Source organism: Cyanistes caeruleus, unplaced genomic scaffold, assembly GCF_971803275.1.
Source record: "Cyanistes caeruleus unplaced genomic scaffold, bCyaCae1.hap1.1 HAP1_SCAFFOLD_96, whole genome shotgun sequence".
In the NCBI taxonomy this organism is placed as follows: Eukaryota; Metazoa; Chordata; class Aves; order Passeriformes; family Paridae; genus Cyanistes; species Cyanistes caeruleus.
The window spans coordinates 402,769-430,320 of NW_028255898.1; the positions used below are offsets into that span (position 1 = coordinate 402,769).

At 48.6% G+C, this 27,552-nt stretch overlaps 2 protein-coding genes and 2 long non-coding RNA genes across 5 annotated transcripts in view; all 4 read right to left on the reverse strand.

The window, feature by feature from the left end:
• LOC147646466 (maestro heat-like repeat-containing protein family member 7) overlaps nt 1-27,552 on the reverse strand; it is a 321,428-nt gene that overhangs the window by 211,725 nt on the left and 82,151 nt on the right. The window contains exons 11-16 of one of the 2 annotated variants that reach the window (XM_086873402.1): nt 1,962-2,138; nt 1,670-1,825; nt 1,412-1,513; nt 1,086-1,188; nt 749-805; nt 168-458 (exon numbers count right to left, since the gene is read on the reverse strand). The exons of the other annotated variant lie outside the window; for it this stretch is intronic. Coding sequence (XP_086729528.1) covers nt 259-458; nt 749-805; nt 1,086-1,188; nt 1,412-1,513; nt 1,670-1,825; nt 1,962-2,138 — 795 coding nt within the window. The 3' untranslated portion in view covers nt 168-258. The remainder of the gene's footprint in view (nt 1-167; nt 459-748; nt 806-1,085; nt 1,189-1,411; nt 1,514-1,669; nt 1,826-1,961; nt 2,139-27,552) is intronic. 2 annotated transcript variants of the gene reach the window in all.
• Nucleotides 2,357-3,193, reverse strand: LOC147646471 (uncharacterized). Its single transcript, XR_015281867.1, has 3 exons — nt 3,056-3,193; nt 2,662-2,776; nt 2,357-2,489 (listed from the first exon to the last, which is right to left on the reverse strand). It is a non-coding gene; the product is annotated as an uncharacterized LOC147646471 (long non-coding RNA).
• On the reverse strand, nt 3,287-5,298 carry LOC147646472 (uncharacterized). Its single transcript, XM_086873382.1, has 4 exons — nt 5,103-5,298; nt 4,769-4,833; nt 4,510-4,659; nt 3,287-4,320 (listed from the first exon to the last, which is right to left on the reverse strand). The coding sequence occupies exons 1-4, from the start codon at nt 5,296-5,298 to the stop codon at nt 3,751-3,753; spliced, it is 981 nt and encodes a 326-aa protein (XP_086729508.1). The 3' UTR covers nt 3,287-3,750.
• LOC147646473 (uncharacterized) lies at nt 16,251-18,424 on the reverse strand. Its single transcript, XR_015281862.1, has 3 exons — nt 18,293-18,424; nt 17,236-17,313; nt 16,251-16,572 (listed from the first exon to the last, which is right to left on the reverse strand). It is a non-coding gene; the product is annotated as an uncharacterized LOC147646473 (long non-coding RNA).

A 27,552-nucleotide genomic window follows, 5' to 3' on the forward strand; every position in this document is an offset into this window, starting at 1 on the left:
GAAAGGTCTTGGGACTCTTGTGGTTTATAACATATCCTATATTATTTACATACTAGATGGAAACGAAACAAAGAACAATCTCTATGAAACAAAAACTAACAGATGGCCCATGTGGCCCCAGAAGACAGAGCCTCTCAGCCCTAACATATCCTATATTATTTACATACTCAAAAGAAGAGAAAAAAGGAAAAGAACAACCCTTATGAAATAAAAAATCCTGGCTGGCCCATGTGGCCCCAGAAGACAGAGCCTCTCAGGTCAGCTCTGAGTATACCTCCAGCAGTGCAGCCAGCCCAGGCCCGACAGACGAGGCCGTGTCCTCCATGCCCTGAGGATTTGGTCTTGCATCCTCTGCAGGATGGAATATCGGGCACTCTGGATGGCCCGGAGGACATACAGCGTTTCAAGTGCCAGGTCTGACACGGCACCGCTTCTGTCCTCCGTCAGGCGTTCGAGGGCTGCAAGAGAGACGAACAGAGCCACGGTCACACCCCAGAGCTGTGGGGGCCCAGCGAGAGCCCCCTGCCAGGGCCATGCCAGCCGGCTCTTGCCTTGGCCAGGAGGGAGCAGGGACCAAGGGGGTCAGCCCGAAGCTGCTGGCCACAAATGCCCCACGTGGCCCTGAAATCTCACTGTGCTCTGCCCACGCCGCCCCTCATCGGGACAGGGAGCAGAGCCCTCCACAGCCTGGCCAGGGCTTGCAGCTGCCCCCAACAGCCAACACTGTCAGCCCGCTGCCATGGCTCACCTCTGCACAACACCTGGAGCTCTGCCTGCTGCCCCCTTAGCTGCTCCCCGGCCATCCCTGAGAACACAGAGCCTGTCAGGGTCCCAGCAGCACAGCTCCCTGACAGCGGCGCTGCCAGCCCTGTGGCCACATGGCCTCCTGCCCCGGCAGGGCTCAGCCCGGGCCCTTACCGCATCCTAACCCAGCCCAAGGGCACGGCTGCCAGAGGCCGGCAGCAGCAGCCCCGAGGGCAGCCGGGGCTCCAGGGCGCCGGGCCCGGGTGCCGCTGCCGGGGCAGCAGCCGGGGCTGGGGCCGAGCTGCGGCGGGGCGGGGAGGGAGCCCGGGCTCGGGACTCACCGATGACCCTGATGGCCGCCGCTCGCAGGGTCTCCTGTGGGTCCTGCAGGTACTGCAGGGCCCGGCGCAGGTGCTCGGCCAAGGGGATCCTGTGGTCGGCCAGCTGGAGAGAGCGGCAGGAGGGAAGGGTTGGCGCGGGCTCTGCCCCTCGGCCGGGCGCTGCTGCCTGCGGCTAGCCCCGGCCTCCCGTGCCCGGCCAGCCCTGAGAAGCCGTGCGGCCCCCGGGTGCAGCAGTGGGCAGGGGCACAGCTGCCAGCCCCACACACTGAACACCGGGGCCAGGGGGCTTCTCTAGCCTTTGGCTGGCACTTGCAGGCTGCCCTTACCACGAGCTTGGCAAACTTCCACAGCTTCTCCTTCCTCACAGCTTTTTCCAGGTCTGGCCTCTTCAGGAAGTCAGCCGCGCGAAGGAGCGTTGTCCGAGAGGCCTGGGGAGCAGCAGAGCCGCAAATGGCCCCACAAGGCAGGGCACAGGAGTGTCCCAGTGCCAAGGGCTGGAGGAGGCTGCAGCCTGCAAGCCTGCGTCAGGGCAGGAGGCAGCTGAGCCCCCTGCCAAGGCGCAGCAGCAGCCCAGGAGTCCTCACCTCTGCCACATGCCGATTCTCATCTTGGCAGTGGAAAAAGAGTGGGAGCAGGCTCTGGTACACTCGTTCCTTCAGGGGCTTTCTTCCTTCTTCTTCTGCTGAAGACATCACTCTTCGAAGGAGAGACATGGAGAGCAGCTGCACCTGGCTATCAGGCTGTATGAAAGGAAGGAAGGAAAAATGACCTCATCATTGGCTTCTTGTGGCCCACATTGGCGCAGGCCTGCAAATGCACAGGGCACAAAGTGTCCGGGCAGCAGGCAGTGGCCGTGGCTGGGGCACAGAGCCTTACATTGTCCAGGAGTTTCAGGAGCGGCTCAGCCAGCTGCAGGGCCCTGCGCCAGGATATTGGGGTGTCTTCATCCAGGAAAATATGGCTCAGGAGAGCAATGCTCATCCTGGCCACGTCACTGTCCAAGTCCCACAGGAGGTGCACTAGTCTTCCTGTCAGGCTCTGAATTCTTTCGGCCTGTGCAGAACACAAGGGTGTGAAAGCCCGGGCAGCTGCCGCAGGGCCCAGAGGCCAAAGGGCTGTCCCAAAACACTCGGGCAGCTGAAGCAGGAGGCAGGAGAGCTGGGAGGAGCTGCCTCAGCGCCCAAGGCAAAGGCCAGCCAAGGCCAAGTGACAGCATTGCCCAGCCTCATGCTGCCCACATGGCTTCAGCTGCTGCCCCCTTCTCACCATGGAGGGACGGTCCCTTAGGAGGAGGAGAGCCCTGAGAACCTGGTGATGCATCTCTCTGGAGTTGTACCACAGGTACTTATACAAGATCTCCATTAGGCTGTCACCACAGTCACTCAAGTCCAGGCAATCTAGGAGCTGAAAGGCACAGGGCAGTGAGAGAGGAGCTGGCCGGCAGGAGCCTGGAAGTGCGCAGGGCTGGGTTCAGGCAGCAGCACAGGGCGCAGGTGCCGTCCCAGGCAGCTGTGGCTATGCCAGGGGACAGGGCTGGCAGGGAGCTGAGCGAGGTAGTGCTGGCCATCAGACTCACCTCCACAAGGAATGCCATGGCAGAGACATCCCAGTGTGGCAACGGTTTGCTGAGCACCTCAAGCAGGTAGCTTAAGATGCTTTTGCACAAGTGGACGGATGCACGGCGCATTACCCTGGAAGGCAGAAAACGGCATAAAGAGTCTCAGCAAGGGTGCGAAAAACCTCTCCCAGGACTGACTGACACAGTTGTCCTATTGCCCCAGCACTCTGTGACAGGATGGGGGCCCGTGAGATGTGGCTGCTCCTGGGCACCCTCCTCTCGCAGCCTTTTGCAGTCTCCTTGGCCATCCCTCGGTGACAAGGCCCTCAGGCCCATGGCCATGGGGACTGTGGGGGGGCATCCCGGGACGGGGGCACAAATGTCAGAGGCAGTGGGGAGAAGGGGGGCTCACCTGGCCAGCAGACCCATGGCATAATGGTGGGTGCCAGCACAGAGCAGCGTGTCCCAGCCACACTTGCGTTCCATTGCCACTACCACATGTTCCAAGTGGAGACTGCAGAGCAGGGCCTTCAGGGTCTGCACTGCAAACCTGTGTGCACAGCAAAGCCCAGGTGACGCTGGGAGCGCTGGCTCTGAGGCTGGGGAAGTGGCAGGGACAGGAGGAGTGGCATGGAGCACCTGTTGGGGCTGGTGGAGAGGCCGTGTTGCTCCTGGCATTCCTTCCAGAAGGTATGGACGTCCTCTGTCATATACAAAGTACTGAAGTACGTTTGGAAGAGGAGATGCACAAAGAGGCGGGGGAAATAGACTGTGAGGATCTGTGGGCAACAGGGCCCCTGGAGGATCTTCCACATCACCAGCGTTGCCTGCAGAGGACAAAGCAGCCCGAGACAGCGCTCAGTGCCGGGGCGTCCGTGTGGCAGGGCCTGAGCGTGGCAGGGAGAGGCCGGGGCAGACGCAGGGGGAGCAGCGGGCCTGGTGGCCCTGAAGCTGCCCCTAGGCCAGGTTTGTGGCCAGTGCCTGAAGCAGGGAGATGCAGTGGGGGAAGGAGGCAACAGAGCTGCTGGAGAGGCGGCCGGCCTTGCGGTGAGCAAAGGCCAGCTCCAGAAACTCACAGTCAGGGAAAAGACAGCCGTCTTGTCCCCATCAGAGGTGCCCAGGTTTTTCTGCGGCCAGCTCCCCACCACATTGATGAGGAGCGGTGTCACTTCCTCTGAAATCCAGGGCGAGAGCAAGATGGTCGTCCACATGGCCATAGCAGCTCTGCAGGGTCAGACACAGCACCGTGGGCTGGGCAGCAGCGGGGAGCTGAGCTGGCCGCCAGCTCTGCCTGTGCCCACTGCCCCTGAGCGGCAGCAGCAGCCAGGCAGCCCAGCCCTGTGGGGACAGGCCCCTGAGGGGCAGGCTGGCAGCACGGCAGCGGGCTCGGGGGCCGACTTTGTAGCAGGGCTGGCAAAAGGAGCAGCCAGAGGGCCCTGGAAGTCTGTGTTGCTCACAGCCCTGGGCCGGGCTGTACAGGGTGATGGGCTGGGGAGCCCTGAGGCCTCGGGGCAGCTGGGCCCCATACCTGTCACACGTTGGGGCCACCCGCAGGAGAGTGATGGCCACATCATCGGGCTCTGCCTCGGCCACTTGCATCAGGGCCCAGTCCATCCTGTGCTCAGCAGCCTCATTGGCCATGAGCCACTGGTGGATGTACCTCACCACGCCGGGCACCTGGAGAAGGCACAGGGAGACTTGGAATGCTAGCAGAGGGAGTCAGCAATGTGCCCAGCTTCTTCCCCAGACAAGTGCTTCTCTTCCAGCACGCTGCCATGGCCTCAAAAGCTTCAAGTGACCAGCAGGCGTGGCTTGGGAAAGCCAAGCAATTGCTGGAGGATCAAAGGTTGGCCACAGGTTGCTTACTTGCTCTGGATTGAAAAGAGCCGTCTCTACAAGCAGATCCAGCTGGGCAGCGCTGCTCTGTTCTACCAAGACCTCTGAGGATGCTTTGACCTCAGTGTCCATAGGTCTGGTGTCTTCCTTGCCAATTCTCGTGATGAATTGGTAAAGAAACTGTAGGAGAAGGGCAGGAAGGCAGGGAAGTTGCATGGAGTGCTCCAAGTGCGGTGCTGGGCTGAGCAGTGCCAGCAGGCCCAGCGCAGGTGGGGATGGCTGCAGGTACCTGCGCTGCTCTGCGGAAGCGGCCACGGGCGGTGTCCTGCTCTTGTGTGCCGTCCATGGCTGCATCTGGCAAAGAGCAGCCAGAGCTGAGGGGCTGCGGGAGAGGCCGGAGAGCACAGCCCAGCCCTGCGTTCCCCAGGCAGGGACAGTTCCGGGATGCCCCAGGGGATGCAGCACGGCCACTGCTGCGGGGGCAGCCCCAGCCCCTTTTTTGTGCTGTCCATGGGTGTGTGTCCACAGGACAGTGTGGGATGGGATGAGATGGGATGCAATGGGATGGGATGGGGCCAAGATGGCCGCAGGCACCAGCCCTGTGGCCCAGCTCTGCCACTCACCCTCCTCCAGCGGCTGCAACTGCTGCACCTCTTCGGTCTCTGGTGCTGGGGCAGCTCCAGGGCCTTCTTCCTCGACCTCCTCCTCCTCCTCCTCCACCCAGGCCAGCTTGGGCACTCTTGGGGGTCGCTGCTCCAAATCTTCTTCCAGACTCTCCAATCCTTTCCATAGGAACAGCACCAGGGGATGGCATGGCATGTAATGGGATGGGGCCAAGCTGGCAACAGACACTAGCCCTAATGCCGAGCTCTGCAACTCACCCTCCTGTGGTGCCTGGAACTCCTGCACCTCTTCAGACTCCTGTGCCAGGACAGCTCCAGAGCCTTCTTCTTCCTGCTCCTCAAGCCAGGCCAACTTGGGCACTCTTGGGGGTCGCTGCTCCATGGCAGTGACTGGATTTATGGCTGCTTGCAGGAGAGATGGCTCGGAAAATCTCGGAGTCAGCAAGTCCTGCAGTCGTGCCTGGAAGGCACCTGCAAGACTCAAGTCCTGGCTAGATTGCAAGACAGCGAGTCCTGCACTTGGGTCTTGAGGGCTCCTGCAACAAGGACAGGAGTCTCCTCGACAGGGATTGTGGTCTGGTCTCAAGGGCAGAGACTGCAGGGATGGGCAACACGTCGGAAAAGCTCCGGGTCACCAAGTCCCACGGTCTGCCCTCAAGAGAACCTTAAGAAGGAAGGCTCAGCAAGGCCACAGGTCAGCAAGACCTGTGGTCTGGCCTCGAGGTCACCTGTAGTAATAGTGCTTCAGAAAAGCTCCAGGTCCGACACAAAGGAGTGCGCTGTGCGGGGGCTCCTCACAGCACCGCTCTGGCGCGTCCTGACCCGTCGCGTGCACCGAGCACTGTGGCGTGGCCCTGTCACTGCCAGCTCCTATGTCAGCACGTGTCACAAAGGGCCCTTTGACATCTGCTCCCGTTGCCACCATCCCACGGTGACCGTGCTGCAGCGTGTCACAAAGGGCCCTTGCACACCCTGCCCTCTGCCCTGGGGCCGCCCCCATCCCCCCCAAGTGGCCCAGCTTGGAAGGAATCCCTTGCCCAAAGTGTCTAAGACAGCCTGACGGGATCTTTAGGAACAGCTTGTTAGAAATGAAATGGAGGCAAATTTATCAATAAGAATTTTATTGAAAACTTTGTAAAATTTTCTCATGCAAATGTCTCGGTTTTTGGAGACAGGTGTCTGCTAGGGAGGGCAGGAGCCTCCCTTGGAATGAAAAATGTAGACCCCCTCCCTCCGAATTATGATAATCTTGAAATCAAGGGGCTCTCAGGCAGAGATCTGGGGATAGGAATGACAGTTTTTTACTAATATTTATAACCAGGCAAACAAACAACAATAACTACAGCGTTAGCAAGAAAACAGAACCAGGGACCCCGTGACAGCTTTCTGGGCTGAGACGGGAAAGGATGGAGGAGAGGCTTTGTTTCACAAACCCCCTCGGGTTGGCAGTCAGTGCTGGTGCTCCTGCAGGGCTCTGAGGAACACTCAGCTGGAACAGCAGGGATGAGCTGAGATCCCGGGCCAGTGGCTGAGGTGGATCAGCAGCTCCGTGGCGGTGGCTGGCACTGCCACACGTCCCGGCAGGACAGGGGGTGCGAGGCCACCAATGAAGAGGGAAGAAGGAGAAGAAGCAGCAGCTCCATCTGGGTGATGGTGAAATTCCCTTCTCCCCACCACAACAGCTCTGCACCCAAAGTGTTCTTCTCCGAAGCTGAAGAAGCCACCAAACTGTCCCCACCCTCCCCTTTTCCTGCCCCCTTCCCCCCCTGGGCCCAGCCAAACTCTTTGTTTTTCCTCAAGCACCCACCAGGTACCCGCAGTTAAGTTTTCCCTGCAAGTCATGAGTAAAAATTCCACAGGCAAGCCAGAACTCAATAGAAAATAAAGGACACCTAACCCCCAACACCTGTAAGTTGTATCTTGAGAGTCAGCCAGGATCTTTGTTTGCCAGAAACACCTCTGAAGTTTAATCAAGGCATTAGTCATCAAAATTATTTTGAAAATTTAAAGATCAAAGTAGCCAAAATACTCAATGTAACTAATTGCTGGGTATGTTCTCAGCTCAGGTTGGGAGGAATGGGGTTCCCTCGGAGGGCTCACCCTGTGGGGTGGCCAAAACTCTGTCAATGGGCTCTGACTTGTAACGGATCCAGTGCAGGGACACTGACAGAAAACTGTGCTGTGGAACACAGGAATGCAATTATCAGTTTTACAGGATTGACTGAGATTTCCCTTCATGAGAAACCAAGCCCTGTTCTAGTTGGAGGCCACAATGTGAAAGGATTTCTGTGCTTTACCATCACAAGCTTACTCATTCTTTTTCCCTCACCCTCATTCACGTTAGGAACAATAATTCTGTTGTCCATGGAGCTGGCACCTTTTGAATTCCAGAATAATGTCCCCAAGGTCCTTTGCTGTTCAGCTTTACCGCGCTGTCTGTGGCTAACAAGGCTTGCTGGGGTCCTTTTCCCTTTGGCTGGAGAGGTGCTGGGTCCCAGTCCCTGAGGGACAGCCAGGCTCCTGGCTGGAATTGGTGTGGAAGTCCCTCAGGGTCACATCAGCCTTCACATGTAGCCCTGTGGATCTGAGCATTTTCCAAAGGGGCCGTTGGGGCAAACAGGGAGATTTGGTCTGGCAGGGTCTGTAAAACAATATCCCATCCCATCGACTTGTTCTGGCAGAGAACACTTGGCTGCAGGGACATATTCCCATTGTTCCTGCCCAGGTCTCAGGATTCCAACAGTGTTGTCTTTGCCCAGAGCTGTTCCTTCAGCTGGCTTGGGAGGGCCATTTGGCCTCTGGACCCACACTCTGGCTCCTTTATTAGGACTGCTGGGTCCAAACTCTTTTTATCCACAAATGGAGGCAATTTGAAGTGGATATCCTTTCTTCACAATTATTTTTTCAATTGCGATATCAATATTTCTTCTACCTTGTCATGGGGTTGAATAATCAAATCTTGTTCACTATTGTTTAACAGACTTACTTCAATTTCTCCTTGATAATCTGCATCAATTCCTCCTCCCATGACATGAACACTTTGCAAGGCCAAGCTCCAATGAGCAGTTATCAAACCAAAGTGTCCTGGAGGAATCTGAATTCTTATTCCTGTATTGTAAACTCTCATTTGCTTCTGATTTCTCCTAATGAATTCCAGTGCATGAAGGTCCAGCCCTGCAGCCTCTGGGATGGCCCTGGCAGGGGCCATCACAGCCAGAACAATTTCCCAGGCAGTCCAAGTCTCACTGTCCATGGCTGTGTTTGCAAATTGGGTGCAGCCGTGCACACCCAGGGGTTTCCATTTCCCAGTGGGCCCATTGTTAAGGGCATGGAGCCCATCTGGGAGATGGGTTCTCCACCGGGACAGGTTCCCATCTCCTCGTTTTATCAGCTGCTCTTTGAACAGCCTCTTCAGCCATGGAACCAATCCTGCCATTTGTGGATAGTGTGGTACATGAAAAACCCAGCAGTTTTAATCACTGTATTTTTCACAGGAACAGACAAAGCATTCCACATCACAGCATCAGCAAGCCATATAAAAACAGCCAACTTCACCCCTTCCTCCTTTATTCTGTGTATACAATTCACAAAGTTTACCATTGACATTTGGGTCTTTGCTAGTCCTTTTTTGTAGGGTATTTAGTGTTACAGTGAGCAACCAAAGCTCACAGATTAGTATTGTCAACATTTTTTCACATTATCAATTTTTAATTTTGGATATAAATATATATTACTGATTATTATTATTATCATTATTATAATTATTACTATTATTATCATTATTATTATCATTATCATCATCATCATTGTTGTTTTTGTTGTTTCACTTGCACAAACAAACCTGAGCTCAAGACTAAAACCTGCTGTACCTTCACATGGGAGCATTCCAAAAACAATTGTTCCTTCTCTTGGTGCTGTTTCCAATGTGCTGTTAACAAAATCCATCCTCATCTTCCCAAACCCACAAGTTCTTTTCCTTTTTCCACATGCAATTTTTGGCTGCATTCTAAGACTGATTTACTAAAATATGGATATGATCTAGTATCACTATCCAACTGAGACAAAGACTCTTGAACTGGTTTAGGGTTAAAAAGTGTATGATTATTAGCAGCGCTGGGCCGATGTGTCAGATCACCCCTTAATACACAGGGCCCCGAATACTGGTGAATACAGGCTTTTTATTTCCAGAAATATGGAACACAAATGCATATTCATAACCCCGTTGCCACCCACACTCTGCTTCCTATGCTAATTAGGAAAAAAGCAATTAAGCATGCGTAGTTTGTTCCTTGAAATGGGTTGGTGGTCCTTTTATGAGGAGGGGTGAGAGAAGGGAGGGAAGGGATATGGCTCTTCCTCCTTCTGACCTTTCTACCTTTTCAATGCAAAGTGACAAATGGACCCTTGGCTGGGCCCCTAGTTTCATGTCTTCCAGGAGTTTCTGATTTGCAATTCTCTTCTGTTCTTCAAGTTCCTTACCAGATTCATTGCTTCTCATTATAAGCCCAGCTGAACAAGCATAGAGTTGACAGACAATTAGTTATTAGCCAATGATTAACCTCTAATTTTAGCAAAGCTTCTCTAGCTCCCTTTAATTTTAGCAAGGCCCATCTATTTATTTTATTTAGATTTAGCAAGGCTTCTTTCTAATGAAGGCCTCAGCTTCTCTAAAATCTTAAATTCTTCAAAGTTTATGTCTCAGAGTTTTGACTGCTTTACGGATCCAATGGAACCTCCATAGCCCCTGGCACCCCCAGAGTTCTGTCTGAGATGAAAAGATGAATGGGGAAATAAAGAAACACCTTCTGAAGCTGGTGATAGAAACTAAGATGCCGGCTCTTGCCACTGGCTTGGGCAAGAAGAAGGGCCAGACCCAGTGGGGATACTCAATTATCTCCCTTTGAACTGCTGTTTAGAATTCCTTATCCTGGTAATCCTCAGCCTTGAGAATTACCTGGGGGTAGGGATAAAGGATATCTATTGGAAACAATATGTAGCCTGGATAGTGTCTCTTGTAAAAGCTCTTTGACAAGAAGCTCAGCTAGCACAGAGCCTGCCTTTAGACTTTGCTGTTCACAACATCCAGCCAGGAGATTGAGTCCTAGTGAAGGAGTAGAGAGAAGCAGCAGCAGCAGCAGCAAAGTAGTGTAGACCTGTGCAAGTGTTGCTGAGCACAGAAACAGCCGTCAGGAGAGCTGAACACGGGTAGAGCCATCCCTCTCGAGTCAAGGTCTCTAAGGCCCCAGAAATTCAGACATCTCAGCTAGAGGAGAAGCTCGGCAGGCTGCCACTGATGCTCCACAAGAGGGGACTGGAGCAGTAGCCAGGCCATCAACATCAGGGGAAGCCCCGTGTGCCTCCCACAGCCTGGCTGCTGAAATAGTTTGTGTGGGCATCCCTTCTCTCAAATCTCCAGTCATTAGAGGCCAATCCTCACTGTCATTGTTTTCTTTATGTTAAAGCTCTTTCTGTGCCTTCACTCGCCTTTACAGGTCGTGTAAAGACAACATGAAAGTAAAAGTTAAGTTAGGAAATTAAATTACACCATTAAAATGTTTGCCTTAAGAATCTTACCTTGATATTGTCAGCCAGTTGAAGTTGAAGCCAAAAGTAGAAAAGCAATTTTTAACCATAGGAGAAGAAGTAGCAAATCCTTTTACCTGAAAAATTGTGAAGTCTGTGGAAGGCCAGGAAGATCTGAAGACTGGCCGTGGGTGGCCAGCCCAGTCAAACCTAACCAACGAGTTAAGTCCATAATAAACAGGATTTTGAGATGAAGAAGGAAGTCTATGGTGGCTTCATTCTTCTGAAAAAAAGCATTTATTGTCTAAATAGAACAAGAAGCACATACGTGGGAAAAAGCATTTCTGACCAGACTTTAGGTTCAGAGTGTTAGACCCCCAGCTTCCCTCCTTATAATTGTTTCAGATATCAAGGCAAATAGAATCAAATGTATGTTAAGGTCACTACCAGCAGCTAAGCAAGGTGTTCCTTCCATAATTACCAAAAAGATTTTGAAGGCTATAAAGCAGAGGGGAAAGAGAAGGTTTTTTGGAGCCCTTATTTTTAAGCTGCCCCCAAAACAATTCCACAAGCAGGACACGTGTTGTCCGTGATGATCAGTAGAAGTAGCAACACTGAAACAAAACTCAAATCCTTTGTAATAGGTTCTGGTCCAGATCCAACAAAACAGATTTAAATGGAACTGCAGGTAGAAGCTTCGTGTGAGAGCTTAGAAATGCAAACGCTGTCAGCAGAAGAAGGGAGAGTGTGGCAAATTAACTGATAACTAAAAGGTGGTGAAACAAATTACAAAAGCAATAGGAAAGTTAACTCATGTATCAGTCCAAACATGGAAAGAATGAGAATAAGACGTGTTTTCGTGGTTATCTAGTAAACTGTGGGTTTAACAAATGCTTTTCTTGTGCTGTAGCAACTCTTATCTTTTAGCATGCATGATCCCTTGCTTAATACAATTTCTGCAACATTTGATAAAGAGGATGCAGGTAGTAGCCATAGCTACTAATCCAGGAATAGCTACAAAAGGACAGAAATTGATGTCACTGCAAATAATTGCAAAACAAAAAAAAAAAAATCGAGGAAAAGGAAATAAAGTCAATGATAACTAAAGTTTGTAAAGACAATTAGTAAGAAATTTTTTTAAAAAAGAGAGGTTGAGAGGAATGAGAGATTTGTCTTTAGAAACAAGCTGTGGGTCTGCTGGTAAATAAAACTAGCACTGAGAGATAAAAGAAACAATGGGAAGGATTCCTCTGATTGATGAATGGAAAAAAGATATTTGCCTTTACAAACAAACTGTAAGTTTGCTGATAAATGAAATTTGATATTGAAAGATGAAAGAAACAATGGGGGAAAACCATAAATTCCATAAGAATTAAAAATGAAGAAGGAGGGTTATACATTAGAGGGGAATCTTAGGTATCAGGCAGTCCAGGGAGTCTGGACCTCTCAAGTACCTCAGCTAATGGGGAAAGAGACAGGGACGTGGCTGGGAAATTCGGATAAAAAGGAGGCTGTGTCCTCCAAAAATTTGAGAGACCCCAGGAGAATGGCCCATGGCCTCTCCCTTTATTCAAATCAAGTAAAAGGACTCCTCTGTCTCCTTTTTAGACATAAACCTCTGGTGTTTGTAGATGAATTTTCCTGACAAGGCCAACAACAGACTGGAATGGAAAAATCAGCATCAGAAACCTGTGAGATGGAAAAGTTTTGGCTGTTTGAGATAAAAAATGTGGACTAAAAATCTCTATGGCAAAGAACAACCTTTCTCACAAGGATTACTGTAGAAAAAGTGATGCAGGTGTTGGAATGACAGCCAGTGCCCTCAGCAAAGACAATTCCCTGTCCTGTGGGCTCCATAAACCACACGTGAACGTGGCACTCATCCTGATTAATCCCAAAGCACTTCTCTGCAAGAAGCACTAGAGAAGTGCATGGGGCAAGAGTTCTGCAAGTGCCAGGTTCTCGTGCAGCAGAAAAGTTGTAAAATCGGAAAGATTCTAGCAACCACAAAAAATCCATCATTTATGGCTTGTAAATATTCCAGTGAATCTCAGTTACTTCTGGGTAAAATCAAACACCAAGTAGGTTTCATAACAAAATCCCAGTTTGTCTGTTCCTGTTTGTGGCAGAGGATGAAGTTACAAGCTGGCCAGCTGAAGAAGCCAAGGAGGATCTCCACTTCCCTGTCATATTTTCCTACTGACACAGGAATGAAGACCAAGAATTTGGCTCAATGGAGGGGTAAAACCAGAGGATGGGTGAGGGTTTGCATCCTAAGACTTCCTTCGCTAGAGTACAAAGAGTTTAGCTGTGTGTGAATCTCCTTGCTAAACCTCTTTGTTTCCAAACTCCATTCCTCCGTGGCAGAACTGAACAAGCTCCGTATGTCAGAGCTTCAAGTTCCAAGCTGTGTGCTGAGTTAATTGTAATGGATCCATTAGCAGTGCGTGGGGTTGCTGCCATGAGGAGCTCAGGTGGCTTCTTGAGATGAGAATCAATGTGCCCTTTGTCCCAGCTCCATGTGTCCTGGGACAGCCCTGGCTCCACGGGAGCACACGGAGTGTTCTCGTGCCATTTCTAAATGAAAATTGAACCTCCTCAAGAAGCCAGGCCAAAGTCACCAGACAGCAGTCACAAAAAGGAATTTAGGCAGTTTGCTGGGTGTTGATCTAACAGCTACCACCTTCCCAAAGTCCAGGCTCCACTAAACAAGGCTCTTTCCTCTGTCAGCAGCCTTGCACTTGGTTGTGTTTGATACACATGCAGAAGAAGAAAAAGCCACTTGCACTGTGGAAACATGAGCTGCAGCTGTGCAGTAAGTTGTGCTCAGTAGCTGACCAGCTGATTTAATTCTGAGTGGGTATTAGACAGAACATACTACAATAAAATTTCACAGGACAGCTATCAAGTATCTAAAAGATGCAGTATTCTGTTATTTTCTACTTCCAATATTGCCAGCACACAGCTCAAGGAAGAAAGGTATTTACCAACCAGCACAGAGGAAAAAAAATAAAAATGAAAAAAGGATTTTAAAGGATATCACAGCAATGGCAACCAGGCATTTTCCAGCTTTGCAGGATATCAGTTCATAGTCAATCTAAACGAGCCAGCATATGTCTAGCAAGAAAGAAATCACACTTCATGTGTGTTCCTAAACCCAAGCTTTGCTATATCAATCATGGATGGTATCATTTTCCAGCTCTCAATACATGTGTCATAATTTATATATAAACAAAATCTCGTGCATGAAAATATTTCATAGATTAGTAAAGTAGATAGATAGATAGATAGATAGATAGATAGATAGATAGATAGATAGATAAAGATAGATAGGTAGTGTTGGTTTTTCAAGCAAGGCAAACACCCTAGTTCAGAAGCCAGCACGGTGTCTCCCCCTTGCCCACTCGGACTATTCTACCCACAAGACATCAATGGTGATGGTGAAGCAATAGCGTTTATTGCAGGAGAATTTGACCTTTTATAACCTAGGAGGTTACTCCCATCTGCTCATGTCACACTTGAGTGCTATTGGCTAATTACAGAAGGTTTTACTATCCTAACAGAGAGGGGTTTTTGCTAACTTTCCGTTACATCCCAGTTTCTTCCACATCGCCAGGCCTTAAACTACAACAAGATAGATAGATAGATAGATAGATAGATAGATAGATAGATAGATAGATAGATAGATATAGAAAGAAAAATAGTTTGACATGGCAGATAGAGATATTTGAATGCACTTGCCTGTATAACTTTGTATAGAAAGGGATGAGGAAGTGAGAGGTTATTCTTTTCCACACATGGAAAACCCTCTTTTTTCCAGTAGAATCAGCTTCCTCCCTCAATGACCACCAGGCTCCCTGAAGTCCCCACCAAGAAGGCCCTGTGATCCCCATGGCCTGTGCATGCTGCACTTCAAGAAAGCAATGCCTGCCTCTTAATACTACAGGGGTGTTCAAGAGATTTATTCCCAACCTTTGGTGACAAGATGAACGAACTGAAGTCAGTTACTGTAAAAGGCCTGAACCAGCAGCACCACAAATCACAGCCAAAAGTAGCAGGTCCCACACGGTGTCCCACAATCATGGCCCAAGCGGCCACAGATCCTCCTTCAACCCCGGCTGCATTGCAGTCCCACTGAGCACCAAGAAGAAAAGGGCCTTTGTGAGAGCAAGCAAACTTAACCCTCTGCCAGGACACAAATTCAGAGGGCAAAAAATTGAAAAACCCCACAGCATCAGCCACACTTCCCAATGAGAAGGGTTGGAACTCTCTGCCCCTCCACACTTACCCAGCAGGTTTACAAAGGGAACTGGGATCTAAGCTGTGCCCTCCAAACCAAGAGAGCCAGCCTCCCTTCAGGGTGAGAAGCCATGGCCTCAGTTCCAGCCCCGGGTGCCTCCTGTGCCCCAGAGAATGCTGTGGCTGTAAATGTGTGTTTGGCTGCAGCACAGGGCCAGGGTGAAGCTCGGCAGCCTCATCAGAGCCCACGGCCACGGCCCTTCCCTGCCGGGGCCCTCACCTGGCCCGGCCCGGCCCGGCCCGAGCAGCCCGGACTGGCCTCAAGGGATGGGCTCTGCCTGCCCGCTGTGCCCACAGGCCGGGCCCAAGGGCTCGCAAGAGGCTTCCTCCCAGCTCTGCAAAACCTCAGCCAAGAGTGTCCCCTTTGCTGTGCTGAGAAGAGGAAAAAACCCTCTCAATTTAACCCCGCTGCACACCTCATGGGGGATCCCTGCACACCTTAGCAGAGAGCCCAAATTAGCCCTGGGTGCCTCATGAGGTGCAGGCCCAGGTGATGCCACTGAAGGAAATGTGCCCTCACAGCCCAGGGACGCTCAGCATGGGCTCCCCCAGCCCCTCGTGGCCCCACCACTGGTCATGGCAGCCCCTGCCTGGCTCCTGCCTGCCCACACTGTGGACACCCCCGGCTGCTCCTGGACATGGAGTTCAGCCAGGGCTGGTGCTATGAGGGCTTTGCTGGTGGTACCATCCAGACACTGAGATGAAAGCTCCATCTCTTTATTTGAAGAAAAACAATGGGCCAAGCCCTGCTCTGGTGGACAGGGGCTGCCCAATTTCAGTCCTGGCCAGGGACCAGGACCAGGGGGCTCAGGGGCAGAGGCTCTCACTTTGCAGGTGTGGGTCTTGGGACGCACTCAAGACGGGGATGGAGCCACAGCAGAGCAGAGGGAGACAGAGGTGAAGAGCGGGGATGAGAGGTCAACTTCTCGGTGATTAAAGTCTTTGGCTGCTGTTCTGAAGGTGCAGAGGTGCTCCTGTGGAGAGAGGAGGTGGCTGAGGCCCCCAGCTGCCGCTGGCACGCAGGGACCCTCCTGCACAGCAGGGCCCAGAGCGGCCAAGGCTCCCCAGCACGGCTGGAGCTGCTGGCCCAGCTTGGCCCAGCTGGACAGCTGCCCCTCAAGGCCCCGGCGAGCAGGGGATGGCTCTGGGCAGGGTCCCTGGCCAGGAGCGGGCCCCAGAGCGCCTCTGCCTTTCAAGGGCAATCTCGTCCCCGCTCTTTCTCCTGCCCACCTTGCTTTGCCTCTGCCCGCTGCTCCTGGGGCTGCTCTTGGCCAGGCAGCCTCAGTGGCAGCCAGCACTGGCTGCAGCCCCAGCGGGCTCCCCAGGACAAAGCCCAGCAATTAAGAGGCCAATTAAAGGCCTGGGCAGCAGCAGAACTCTTGGCAGAGTTATTTGGGCAACTAAGGACTAGTCACAAGTGCACAGCAGCGTCACTGGGAGTGCTTCCTGACTGCTTGAGGCCGAGATCAGCAAAACACTCACCGTTTTCTCTTCCAGCAATACCAGATTCCAGCATAGCACATCAGCAGGAAAAGTGCTCCACCAGCCACAGTGGCCATTAACTTAGTCAAACCATGTGTTCCCTGGTAGAAAACTCTTCTCATGCTCTCCCAGATCTTCTGAGCATGTCTTGTGGTGCCGGCTGCATCTGTGGGAGCAATGGGCAGCGTGAGCCTGTGCTGTGCTCCACTGCTGAGCTGGCAGCACGCTGGATACGGCCAGGACGTTCTCTGTTTCCCCCAGAGCTGGGGCCTGCAGGCACCTTGCCACCCCTTGGCACAAGACTGCTCAAGCCCTTGAGCTTGCATGGCACAATTTCTCTGTGCTGTGCTGGTCTTGTCCAGGCAATACTTTGCAAAAACATGGATAAGGATCAGGAAAATGCCCAGGCTTTTGAAGCTGCTCCACGGCCCTCCATCCTCCAAACAGCCCCTACACCTGATCTACCCTGAGACCGGGAAATTGCAGGGGATCTCAGGGTGTGCATGGCCTGTGCTGCTGTTTGGGCTCCCTGTCAGCTGATGCTAAATGCCTTCCTGCAGAGGCTGGGGAGAAGCTGCAGCCAGGCCAGGCTGGGAAAAAGCCTTGCAGGCCAGGAAAGCAGCAGTGGAGCAGTGAGGCTGCCATGGATCCCTTCCCGCTGTGCTGGGCATGGCGTGTCCAGATGTGCAGAGAAAGCCCCCGGCTGCTGAGTCTCAGGAGAAGGCTGAGGGACATGGACCCACCACGGCATCTCTCCAGATCACTCAGGATTATGTCCAGATGTTTGAATTCCTCCATTGGTCTCCCAGAAGGAAAGGCTTTGACCTACCCTCATCATCTTCCTCATTATCAGGCTCAGTAACTGATATGGACTGGGAATCCAGATCATCTTCATCATCAAGTTCATCTGCAAAGAAAGGCAGGGCAGAACAGCTCCCGTGACACTGCTGAAAATTCTCCTTCAGGCTGGAGTGGCAGTGAGTGCACCTGGGTGACTGGTGCCCTCCAAGGCACTCCCTCATCTCTGCCTTGCACTCCGGAGCAGGAGCAGGGGGACCACGTGCCTGCAGTGGGCCCACACTGGGATGGAAAGAGCCCCTTGCATGGCAGTCAGGAGAGGAAGGACTCCCTGGAGCTGCCAGCAGCTCTGAACTGAGCCCCAGGCAGGGCCAGGGCTTGGCAGCAGCAGTGGGAGCAGCTCAGGCTCCCTGGGGCTGGCAAAGGAGCCACACAAGGCACAGCCCTGGGGCACAGCCCTGGGCCTGGCCCCTTCCCTCTCTGCTCCTCTCCGTGGCTGCACAGAGCACATGGAAGGAGACACTGGCATTGCACACGGGAAGAAAATTGACAGCTAAATGCTCCTTCCTCCCACTGACAGCAATGCTGTGGGATCACTCAGGGCTCCAGAAGGGAGCAGGGCGACATTTCCAGAATCCATCAACCTTCAGACTCTTAAGGGAAATGGAACGTGAGAGTGCTCTTGCCACATTGACACTGATTATTCTGTGTGGAAAGGGACATAGAGAACTTGCCTCCAGCGTCTGGCAAGGTCTTCAAACCACCATTAACCAGCACTTTCAGATAATCCATGTCATGGTCCCAATCTAGAAGGCAGCACACATCAGAACCATTCCATGGTGTGCTGAGATCCCCTTCTGCCTTAGGGAACTGGGCACTGCAAGGGGTTTGGGTAAGGCTGTGGGAGCCAGATGTCAATGGACATGGCCAAAGCTGCAGAGGGGCCTGGGGAGCTCTGGGCTGGCTCTGGTTACTCTCAATACCCTTTCCATGCTCTGTGCAACATCCCTGAAGGGCAGGCACAGCCAAGCAGCAGAGATGGCAGCTCAAGCCTCAGCAGGGCTCAGGCCCAGAGGCACAGCAATTACCTCCTGTGACTGTGCCTGGCATGGCCTCCCTTCCTGCAGCAGAGGCTGCCCATGGGCCACTGCTTCCTCCGGGAAACGCCGCCTTCAGCAGAGCTTTTTGATCGTTCTCTGGAGAAAGGAAAAGGCACAGGTGGATCAGATGGAACTGAGAGTAAAAGGTCTTAAAATCTTAGAAAATCTGGGGACTTAGAAAGTTGGGTTTGGAAAGACGTGGGACAAGTAGGCCCTGGAAATGTTAGGCCTTGTGCTTGCTAAAGATCATGTGAAACTGCACCTGTGGAATCAATATATGATAAATGATAGAATTGTTAGATGTGATTAGATATAATTATTGTTTAAAGAACATGAGGAACAATGCTAGGAAGCTGGGGGGGATCACGAGAAATCCATGCTTGGGCAAAAACAATGCATACAATAGAACAATGTAAGTTTAATTGTTAATATCTAAGTTGTATAACGATAGAGTATAAAACATGTTCAACTCAAAAGCAAGATGGGTCAGATTTGGGTCTGTGTACCCCTGACACCCAGAGCTCTTCAATGAAGCACCTGCATATAATCATTCTGTGATGATGTGTGTTCCTGAACACTAATTTCATCAGATTTTACTGGAATTTTGTGGATTTCTCTTGAATTTTGTGGACATTTGTGGACATTGTGTAGGATATTTCCAGAATTTGGTAGAGTTTTGAGAAGATTTAGGGAATTTTGTGGGATTTTTTTCTGGAATTTTGAGGGGCTTTTCAAAAATTTTTGGGGGTATTGAGGAGATTTATGGAATTTTGTGGGATTTTTCTGGAATTTTGAGGGGCTTTTCAGGAGTTTTGTGGGATATTGAAGAGATTTTTTGGGATGTTTCTGGAAATTTGTGGGATTTTTGTAAGATTTTGAGGAGACTGGAAGAATTTTGAAGGATTTTTCTTAGATTTTGAGGGAATTGGTGAAGATTTTGTGGCATGTTTCTGGAATTTGGCAGGGTTTTGAGAAGATTTAGGGAATTTTGTGGGATTTTTCATGAATTTTGTGGACATTTGTGGACATTTTGTGGGATGTTGCTGGAATTTTGAAGGGTTTTGAGAAGATTTAGGGATATTTTTTTATTCCTCTGTAATTTTTGGGATTTTGCTGGAATGTTGTGGAATTTTATGGAATGTTTTAGAATTTTCTGGAATTTTGTGGGATTTTGAAAAGAGTTGAAGAATTTTGAGGTATTTTTTTTAGATTTTGTGTTAATTTGTAAAGATTTTGTGGGATGTTTCCTGACTTTCGTGAAGTTTTGAGAAAAGTTAAAAAATTTTTGGGGATTTTTCTGGTATTGTGTGGGGCTTTTTTTGAATTTTGTGGAAATTTGTGGACACTTTGTGGAATGTTTGTGGAATTTTGTGGGATATTGAGAAGATTTAGGGAATTTTGTGGCATTTTCCTGGAATTTTGAGGATTTCTCTTGAATTTTGTGGGATTTGGAAGAGACTTAAAGAATTTTGAGGAATTTTTCTTAGATTTTGTGGAAATTGGTAGAGATTTTGTGAGATGTTGCAGGAATTTGGTTGGGTTTTGAGAAGATTGAGGGAATTTTGTGGGATTTTTTTAGAATTTTGTGGAAATTTGTGAGATTTTGTTGGATGTTTCTGAAATTTGGTAGGGTTTTGAGAAGCCTTCGGGAATTTTGTGGGATTTTTCTTGAATTTTGCAGAAATTTGTGGGATGTTTCTGGTATTTTGTGGGATATTTGTTGTCTTTTAAGCAAGGCAGACACCCTGGTTCCAGGAACAGCACGGTGGCCAGCATCTTTGGCCACTCGGTCCATTACCCACGACACCAATGTGATGGATGGCAGAATGGCGTTTATTGCTGGAGAATTTGACATTTTATAACCGAGGGTCACTATGTCAGTCCCATCTGCTTTCATCACAGCCAGGTGCTGTTGGCCAATTGCAGGGAGCATTACCATGCTCTGTGGAGGAGGGGGGGTTACTATCTTTCCGTTACATCCCGATATCTTCCGAGCGCTAGGCCTTAGCTTCCACACAACATCCCACAAAATATCCACAAATGTCCACCAAATTCAGGAAAAATCCCACAAAATTCACTAAATCTCCTCAATATCCCACAAAGTTCCGGAAACATACCACAAAATTCAACAGAAATTCTACAAAATTCAAAAAACATCATACAAAATTCTGGAAAAGCCCCACAAAATTCCAGAAAAATCCAATAAAAATCCCTAAATCCCCTCAAAACCCAACCAAACTCCTGCAACATCTCACGAAATCTCCACCAATTCCCACAAAATCTAAGAAAAATCCCACAAATTCTTCAAGTCTCCTCTAAATGCCACAAAATTCTAGAGAAACTCCACAAAATTCCAGGAAAATTCCACAAATTTCCAAGAAAATGTCACAATATTCCTTAAACCTTCTCAAAATTCTTTCAAATTCATGAAACATCCGACAAAATCTCCAATTCCCACAAAATCTAAGAAATATTCCGCAAAATTCTAGAGAAATTCCACAAAATTGCAGAAGAATCCCACAAAATTCCTTAAATCTTCGCAAAACATTACCAAATTCCAGAGACATCCCATAAAATGTCCACAAATGTCCACAAACTTCAAGAAAAATCCCACAAAATTCCATAAATCTACTCAATATCCAACAAAATTTCAGAAACATCCCACAAAATCTCCACAAATTTCCACAAAATTCCAGAAAAATTCCACAAAATTCAAGAAAAGCCCTACAGAATTCCAGAAAAATGCCACAAAATTCCCTAAATTTTCTCAAAACCCTTCCAAAATCCAGAAATGTCCAACAAAATCTCTAATTCATATAAAATTCAAAAGAAATAAAAATAAACTTTTGAAAATCCTACAAAATTCCACAAAAATCCCACAAAAATCCCTAAATCTCCTAAAGACCCAACCAAATTCCTGCAACATCTCACAAAATATCCACAAATTTCCACAAAATCTAATAAAAATCCCTCAAAATTCTTCAAGTATCCTCCAAATACGAAAAAATTCAAGAGAAAATTCCTCAAAATTCTACAACAATCCAACAAAATTCCCTAAATCTTCTCAAAACCCAACAAATTCCAGAAACATCCCACAAAATATCCACAAATTTCCACAAAATTCAAGAAAAATGCCACAAAATTCTTGAAAAGCCCCACAAAATTCCCGAAAAATTGCCTCAAAATGCCCTAAATCTCCTCAATATCACACAAAATTCCAGAAACCTCCCACAAAATCAGTACAAATTTCCACAAAATTCAAGAAAAATCACACAAAATTCCCTAAATTTCCTCAATATCTCAAAATATCAGAAACATTTCACAAAATCGCCACCAATATCACAAAATTGAGGAAAAATCCCTCAAAATTCTTCAAGTCTCATCCAAATTCCACAAAATTCTGAAAAAGCCCCACAAAATTCCAGGAAAATCCCACAAAATTCCCTAAATCTTCTAATTATCCCACAAAATTTCTGAAACATGCAACAAAATCTCCACAAATTCCCACAAAATTCCAGAAAAATCCCACAAAATTCTCCAAATATCCTCAAAACCAGACCAAATTCTAGAATCCTCCCACAAAATCTCCATAAAATCTAAGAAAAGTCCCTCAAAAGTCATTAAAAGCCCCACAAAATTCCAAAAAAAAATCCCACAAAATCTCCTAAATCTTCTCAAAACCCTACCAAATTTCAGAGACATCCCATAATATCTAAACCAACTCCCACAAAATCTAAGAAATGTCCTTCAAAATTTTTCAAGTCTCCTCTAAATCCCACAAAATTCTTAAAAGCCCCACAAAAATCCATGAAAATCCCACAAAATTCCCTAAATCTTCTCAAAAACTTTCCAAATTCCAGAAATATCCCTCAAAATCTACAAAAATTTCCACAAAATGTAAGAAAAATCCTTCAAAATTGTTCCACTCTTTTCAAAATCCCTCAAAATTCTTGAAAAGCCTTAGAATATTCCAGAAAAAGAATCCCACAAAATTCCCTAAATCTTATTAAAACTCTACGATAATCCGGAAACATCCCACAAAATGTCCTCAAATGTCCACAGAATTCCAGAAAAATCCTGCAAAATCACCATCAATTCCCACAAAATCTAAGAAAAGTCTCAAAAAATTCTTCAAGTCTCTTCAAAATCCCCCAAAATTCCAAAAACATACCACGGAATTCTTAAAATTTTCTTAAAATCCCACAAAATTCCAGAAACATCTCACAAAATCACCACCAATTCCCCCAAAATCTAAGAAATATCCCACAAAATTCTTTAAATTTTCTCAAAATCCCACAAAATTCCAGAACCATCTCATAAAATCTCAACAAATTTCTACAAAATCTAAGAAATATCTCACAAAATTCTTCAAGTCTTCTCTAAATCCCACAAAATTCCTGAAAAGCCCCACAAAATTCCAGGAAAATCCCACAAAAGTCCCTAAATCTTCACAAAAACTTTCCAAATTCCAGAAATATCCCTCACAATCTACAAAAATTTCCATAAAATCTAAGAAAAATCCTTCAAAATGCTTCCACTCTTTTCAAAATCCCTCAAAATTCTTGAAAAGCCTCACAAAATCTCCAGAAAAATCCCACAAAATTCCCTAAATCTTCTCAAAACCTGACCAAATTCCAGAAACATCCCACAAAATCTCTACAAATTTCCACAAAATCTAAGAAAAATCCCTCAATATTCTTCAAGTCTTCTCAAAATCCCACACAAAATCCCCCGAAATTTCAGAGACATCCCACTGAATTCTTAAAATTTTCTCAAAATATCAAAAAATTCCAGACAAATCCCACAAAATTCACTGAATCTCCTCAAAATCCCACAAAATTCCAGAAACACCCACAAAATTCTGAAAATCCCTTAAAATCTCACAAATTTCTTGAAAATACCCCACAAAATTCCCTAAATCTTCTCAAATACCTATCAAATTTTAGAAACATCTCACAAAACCTCCACCAATTCCTACAAAATTCCAGAAAAATCCCTCAAAAATTCTTCAATTCTCCTCTAAATCCCACAAAATTCCTGAAAATACCCAAAAAATTCCAGAAAAATCCCTCAAAATTCTTCAATTCTCCTCTAAATCCCACAAAATTCCTGAAAATACCCAAAAAATTCCAGAAAAATCCCTCAAAATTTTTCAATTCTCCTCTAAATCCCACAAAATTCCTGAAAATACCCAAAAAATTCCAGAAAAATCCCACATAATTCCCTAAATCTTCTCAAAATTCCACAAAATTCCAGAAATATCCCGCAAAATGTCCACAAATTTCCACAAAATCTAAGAAAAATCTCATAAAATTCTTCAAGTCTCCTCCAAATCCCACAAAATTCCAGTAAAATCGGATGAAATTGTTGGCATTCAGGAACACAGATGATTTTTCCCCATGGCTGCTGTGGGGAGTGTGGCCATTATCTGAGCACAAAGCTGCAAGCTGCTATCTTTCCCTGCCTTTAGTGGCAGCCTGTGGTGAAACTGAGCAGCGGCACAAAGTGCAGGCCAGGCAGGGAGCGGCCTGGCCCGGCAGCCCCGCTGTGCAAGGCCCAGCCAAGCCTCTGAGAAGGGGCTCCTGGCACTTGCCAGTCTCCATCCTCCCCGGGAAGCGCAGAGCTGCGGCCAGCCCCGCTCCCCTCCCGTGGCCTTGGCTGGCCTGGGGGGAAGGAGGCTGAAGCCGAGCCCTGCTACCTCTTCAAAAGGCGCAAAGCAAAGAGAGCCAAGAGAAATTGCCGGCCTTAGGGCTTCAAGTGCTGTTCCCAGCTTGATGGCACTTTGCAATGGGAAAAACTGCTGGCACTTCTCAGCAATGGCCTCTTATGGGCCAGGAGAAAAACTCCTCTCAGCCTCCAGCAGCTTCAACTTCCTTAGGTGTTTGTTTTTTGAAATGTCAGTCCATCACACGTGACATTTTGAGAAAATGTAGGAAATTTTGTGGGAATTTTGTGGAAGTTTCTGGAATTTCTCTGGAATTTTGTGGGATTTTTGTGGAATTTTGTGTATTTTTTGTGGAATTTTGCGGGATATTGCAGAGATTTATGGAATTTTGTGGAAGTTTTGTGGAATTTTGTGGGATTTTGAGGTGGTTTAGGGAATTTTGTGGAGTTTTTCTGGAATTTTGTTGGACTTTGAGATAATTTACAGAATTTAGTTAAGGTTTTTTGTAGGGTGCATTTTATGGACTATTTGTGGAATTTTTCAAAGTTTTCAGGAATTTTGTGGAATTTTCTGAAATTTAGTGGGATTTTGAGGAGATTTCAAGAATTTTGAGGGAATTTGTTGGATGTTGTGGGAATTTGAAGAGATTTAGGGAATTTTGTTGGGTTTTTTGTGGAATTTTGTGCACTTTTTCAAGAATTCTGCGGGATTTAAAGAAAAATTAAAGCATTATGGGGTTTTTCCAGTACTTTTGGTGGAATTCTTCTGCAATTTTGTGGATTTTTGTGGAATTTGTGGGATTTAAACAAAATTTAGGGAATTTTGTGGTGTTTTTCTGCCATTTTGTGGGATTTTTGTGGGAATTTTGTCAGATTTTGCTGGAATTTTGTGCGATTTTTTTATTAATGGAGAAGACAATGAATATTTTGCCAAACCTCCTTTCAAACAACAAAACTTGGGGCAGCACGACAGAAAAGAAGAGAAGAAAATCTTCCCCAGTTAGAACAGAGCCAGAGTCCCACCATTTTCCCCTCCACTTTCATTTCTTTTCTACATTTAGAGGCAAACCTTCCATCTCCAAAAGCTTCCATCTCTCACTTCCTGATGCCGTTTGCCACCCTTTAGCCTCGACCCCCACGGATCTGAGTGCTGTCCATGTGGGGCTGCGGATGCTCAGCCTGGAAAGAGAAGGGGCTGGGGAGGCCTCCCTGCAGCTCTAGGAAAGATGGGCACAGAGAGGAGAAGGCTTTCAACTGCAGGAGTGAGATTGAAGTTGGATCTAATGCAGCTGCTCTTTTCCACTCAGGCTGCTGGGCCACTGGCCCAGGCTGGGCACAGAGGCTGGGGATGCTCCATCCTTGGCAACATCCAAGGCCAGCTGGGAGCAGGGCTCTGAGCAACCTGTTCTGGGGGAAGATTGCTCAGCTTGGAACAAGATGGTCTTTAGGGTCCCTTCCAAGCCCAAGCACCCAGGGATTCCATCATTCTAGCATCTCCCTTGTCCACTTCAGCCTGGGCCTGGGCTCCTGGCACTGATGTCACAGTGCACGCTCCAGCTAGAACTTCCAGCATCCAGCAACGGCCACAACACAACCCTTGGCTCCTTGTGTCAGCACGCTCTTCACCCTGCTCCAGGCCTACCCCTGTCACCTTGTTGTCACCTGCTCCCTCATACCCCCAGCAGTCCCAAAAGCTCCCCGTTGAGTGCATTTTGCTCTCCATCCCTGCAGGATGTCTGCATTTGCTCCAAAGAAGGTATGGTACCATTCCACAGAGGTGGACACCCCGCAGCTGCCTGGCTGGGCTGGAGCTCTGTGGGATAGTGTGGGAAAGGGACCCCACTGGGAGATTTTGCTACCTCTGCAGGCTGGCACAGACACAGAGGAGGAGATGGAGGTGGATGTGAAGGAGGTGGAGGAAGAGATGGAAGTGGATACACAGATGGATACAGAAGAGGAAATGGAAGTGGATGGACAGGAGACGGGAGAGGAAGAAATGGAGGTGGACATGGAAGAGCACATTGAGGAGATGGATATTGATATGGAAGATGAGGAGGAGGACATGGTGTTGGGATAAAGAGCGATGCCAGCAGCAGAACAGGCAGGTGCTCCCCACAGGCAGAGTGGGTCCCCTGCTGCCAGCCTGGGGCTGGGCTGGGCACTCCCTGCTCAGGCACATGCTAGCCCATGCACTGGATTCTGCTGGCCATCCCTGGCCTGGCCTGGGCTTGCTTTGGGCCACACAAGCCCTGTTCCAGTGCCTGGGCCACAGCCCCCAGCCCCAGCCAGCCTCACTTCTGGCAGCAGAGTCTCACTGTGCCAGTGTCCCAGCCTGGCAGCACATGGAACACCCCTCCATGCCTGACTGCACTGACCGTGCTACTTGTTTTTCTTCCAGGACTGAGGCACATCCCGGACACAGATGCCACCCTGCTGTATATACGTTTTACAGTTGTTGTGTTCTGATAGATGTTTTAGAGTTTGCTTAAGTGTTCTGTAAATAAGTTTCATGTAGTTTTGTTAGATATGTTCTTAGGTAAATAGGTTCTATAGTTTATTGTTGTTGTTACCAATATTCTTACAATGTAAATATGTTGTGTAGTTCATTCTTGTTCCTTTTCTTCTACCAATAAACATTCTTTGCAAAACCCCAGTTCTCTTTGCATTTGCCTCGGGCACATTTGCAAAGTTGTGCTTTCCACTCGCTCCAGGTTCCCAGGGCTGGATGTCCCTGCAGGAGCTGGCACAGCCACCCCAGGAGTGGGCTCCCTGTGCACAGGGGGTCCCACTGACAGAGCTCACCCTCTCCTTGCAGTTTCTCTGCACACACTTGATAGCTGGAGGGGCAAATCCCAGTGGGCCCTGTCCCATGGCATCCCACATGGGAGCAGGGCTCAGCCTCATCCATGGCTCTTCCCTGGCTAGCCCCAGGGCTAAGGAGGCTGCACTGGGCTGCGGGCAGCCTGCTTCCTGGGCACCCTGAGGGGCTGGAGCCAGCCTGGAGGGAGCCTCAGCACAGGGGCCTCTGGCCCACATGCACCAAGATTTCCTTTGGAAACCCCCTCTCTCACCACACTCTGCTACAAGCACAACATCAATTGTTCCTCCTAGTTAAAGGGGAGACCTTAATTGGCACAAATTTGTCCCTTGGACTTTCTAGCCCAGCAAATGTCAGCACTTGTAATCCCTGTTCTGCACTCCCTGCTTGGGCACCAAAACATTGGAACCTGCCAGAACATCTTGAATTAGCACCAACCTGCAGAGAGCTACAGGGGGAGAACCTACCCCCAACCACACAGGGACATTGATGGGCTGGGGCAGAGCTGAAACTAAAGTATTTTAATGCCAAGAGAGAGGACTTTTTATTGCTGAATTCATTCTCCCAGGACAAGAATGAAAGCTTTCAGTCTCACCTGCCACACACGTCTATTGCCAAGGTTTGCTTCTGGGTTATGACAGATTTTTATTCATCTCTTCAGAACTCTGATGCTCTTCCTGCCCTAGGTGCAGAGATGATATTTCAGCTATTTCAGAGCCAGATGAGCTCAGCACAGCTTGTGCAACACGCAGAATTTCCAGACCCA